This window comes from Nicotiana attenuata, chromosome 10, assembly GCF_001879085.1.
Source record: "Nicotiana attenuata strain UT chromosome 10, NIATTr2, whole genome shotgun sequence".
NCBI lineage: Eukaryota > Viridiplantae > Streptophyta > Magnoliopsida > Solanales > Solanaceae > Nicotiana > Nicotiana attenuata.
Genome location: NC_031998.1, coordinates 2,717,110 through 2,720,671, shown reverse-complemented (window position 1 = coordinate 2,720,671; position 3,562 = coordinate 2,717,110). Strand labels below are relative to the sequence as shown.

Sequence of the window (3,562 nt, the reverse complement as noted above, 5' to 3'; positions counted from 1 at the left end):
AGAAACAAAGTCCACAAGTGGATATGTTTTTACTGTTGGTGGAGGAGCAGTATCTTGGAAGTATTCCAAACAAACGTGCATCTCTCGCTCTACAATGGAATCAGAGTTTATAGCTTTGGATAAAGCCGGTGAAGAAACTGAATAACTTCGAAATTTCTTAGAAGACATTCCGTTCTGGACAAAACCTTTGGCTCCTATTGCATACATTGCGATAGTGAGGCTGCAATAGGACGGGCAGGGAGCGTTATGTATAACGGAAAGTCTCGTCATATACGACGAAGACATAACACCGTTAGACAACTACTTTCTAGTGGAATTATCACTATTGATTATGTAAGATCAAAGGATAATGTGGCGGATCCGCTTACAAAAGGCTTAACTAGAGAGGGAGTTGAGAAATCATCTAAGGGAATGGGACTATGGCCGAGGACAAGTCAACATGGCGGTAACTCTACGTAGAATTTTGGATGTTCCGAGATCTAGGTTCAAGGAGCTCAAACAAAGTTGTGATTGACCGGTTCAACATTGTCAAAGTAAAATCTTTGGTCCCTTCTCGTGATGAAGACAATGTTCAGTAACAAGGATAGAACTTTACACGTTCTTTAATGATTACCTAAGTTTGATGTGGTATTTATCAAATAGTGTCAATCTAAAGGATTACACGTTTAGGAATCACCTATGTAAGTGTGAAGTGGAAGCCGCTTCAATGAGAATTCTGTAAGGCCAATTCTCTACGCACTTATGAAACCAGGCGGTGTTCATGGCTGAAACGAACACAATAATGAGAACCAAAAGACGGTTAAGGGTTGGTTGTGTGACATATGGTTGTCTAGGTATACACTAAAGTTCGACGGTTCAAAGATATCAAATCTACCGATTGACCGAGTATATCCGACATATGTTCACTACGGAAAGTTCAAAGGGAAACCTACTTATCCAGATGCGATTAATCTTTACTTGCAAATCACACAGCTTTCATCTATGATCATTCTTGTTACAGCCATTCCCATTCATGTGGGGGATTGTTGGACTTTAAAGGCATTGAGCTTCAAAGACTTTAAGTATTGGGCTTTAAAGTATAAGAGTGTGAATTGGAAATAGTGGGAAATAAAATGGAGGGAAATGAAAATTTGAATGAAGTGAGCTTTTGACTGGCACTTTGTCCCTCATTGGTGAGGGACAACTACATTTGTGTGCTTATATATAGAATCACTTCTTAAAGCTCTTAAAAGGAGTTGAAGAGAATGATCCCTCGCGCCGTCGTCGTCGCTCGCTCGGCTCGGCTTTGGCTTTGGCTTTGGCTTTGGCTTTGGCTTTGGCTTTGGATTTGGATTTGGAAAAATGATCGATCCATAAGATTATTTTTGGACAAAATTTATTTAATTAATTATTTAATAATTAATTAAATGCCAGATCACTGCTGAAGATTCAGAAGGATAGTCTGGCCACGGTCCTGGCGTAACCGCAGTAGGACCGCGCCAGAACCCTGCTGCAGATTCAGAGGGCCACTCTGGCCGCGGTCCTGGCGTAACCGCGGTAGGACCGCGGCAGGCCGCGTAAACTTCTGAAAAGGCACCTTTTCCAGAACAAACATCACACCTCTTCCAATAATTGCCTATAAATTCTGAGGCATGGCTTCGTTTTTTACACACCAAAAACATTACAGAACTTCCTTCTTTCTGAAAATACTGCATTCTAATTCGCAGTCTCTCTCTCTCAAATTCGTAAGTGTGATTTTGCTCCGTTCTTTAAGTTCGTTGGTATCCTGCAGTTTGTATTGCCACTGTTGCAGGAAGGTTTATTCCGTTTTATCCTGGAAGGATTTAATCCATTACCTTGGCAACGTGTGAGGGGGTTAAAATTCCTTAAGGACGCACAAGCAAATTGTGGACTCGGAATATTTCTTAATCTTTACTGTTTTTCCAATTTCTTTTATTCTTCTAACAGTTTTTCTGATTTTGTGTTTTAACACAGTAGCAACAACAAATGCTTTTTTCCTTTATTCTGAAAAAAAAAAAAACAATACATAGACACCCTCCATTTCATTTTACATGGCATTCTTTTTTCTGTCCATTCTAGAAAGAATGACACATTTCTATATTTATGTACCTATTGGAATAGTCGAGGTGTGCACAAGCTAAGTCAGATACCACATATCAAAAAAAAAAAAAGGGCTTTCCATTTTACTCTTAATGATATGCTTAGCCATATAAATGACATGGTTTTTAGTGTTCTTTTGGTGTGTGCCAAAAGTCTTTCTTTTTAACAAAAAATATATTCTGAACCTAGTTAAATGTCTCTTATATAAAACGAAAGGGAAGGAGCGGCTGTACAGGTTGAGAAAAATATACTGTAATACTATATTTATGTTAATGCCGCACACTTTGTCACAAAGTACAGGAAGATACATTTAGTTATACTTTGCAATCACTCAACTTGAAAAAAGTACATGCGCTTATGCTTTCCAGCTACTAAGTTAAAGTCCAGCAAATAGAAGTAGCACAAAGAACATAGCTTGAAATTGGCCAAAAACAAATTTAGAACTTAAATTACTCCTAATTAATCATATAATTAAATCAACTTCAAGAAAAAGAAAACAAATTGGAGATAAAGACTGTCACCTGCATCAATAACAGAATCCCAATGAATCTTCCCATCTTTCTCAAATTGCTTCAAATCCCATGTCCTACCAACCCACCTACTATCCTGAAACTTCCTCACCCCCACCTCCGCCACCGGAGCTCCGCCGGAAACCGCCGGTGGCGACCCATTTGAGTTCAAAGCCACCCCATTAGACTCCTCAGTTTTTTCTTGCTCAATAATCACAGCTGAAGTAGATGTAATACCAGAAGAAACATCATCAACAGCTCTAAAGGAGAAATGGGGTTTCTTGAAAGTTAAAGGTGTATATAGTTTGTGAGTTAAGTGGGGTTTTGGAGGAGAGAGAGTTGGGAAATGGGGTGGAGGAGCTGAGAATAAGGCCATTGATGACAGCATAGAACTTTGAGAGAAGTATATAAGGTAGAGAGAAAAAGTTTAGGACTGTGTGAATTTTCAGACAATTCTCAGCCGCAAAGATGAGAGCTTTTTATATGGCTATTTATTAAAGATTTGAGTTCTAATTTTACTTGTACATTATTTTGTTGTTTCATTTTACATGATGACATCTACTGAAATTTAAGAAGAAAGAAAAATTATTGATTAAGTACATATTTGGACATAAAAATTGTAATTTTGAAAAAATATAATATTTGGAGTTCAGTTGAAAAAAATAATATTTAAAATTTAAAATTACATTTGGACATGTATTTTACTTGAAAAAAATATTGCAGTTTTCTGAGTTATGAAAAAAAATTCTGAAAATTTTGAAAAGGTGGCCAAAATTTTTTTTTTTATTTTTGAAAAACTAATTTTCAGAAAAAAATTTAAAAACTTGCAAAATTTCAAGAAAACACATGTTCGTGAAAAAAAAAACAAAAAAGGAAAAAATATTTATGAACACACGGGGCCTTATTTTCCTCTATCCCAGTTTAAGTGAAGAAATCCAATGGGTGTGAAATTT

General features: G+C 36.8%; 1 protein-coding gene and 1 pseudogene across 1 annotated transcript; both read right to left on the bottom strand.

The window, feature by feature from the left end:
- Positions 1–2,410, bottom strand: part of LOC109233531 — a 3,529-nt pseudogene extending 1,119 nt beyond the window's left edge.
- LOC109233813 (light-harvesting complex-like protein 3 isotype 2, chloroplastic) lies at positions 2,557–3,089 on the bottom strand. Its single transcript, XM_019399675.1, has one exon. It carries the CDS (start codon positions 2,995–2,997, stop codon positions 2,572–2,574), a length of 426 nt encoding a protein of 141 aa, XP_019255220.1. The 5' UTR covers positions 2,998–3,089; the 3' UTR covers positions 2,557–2,571.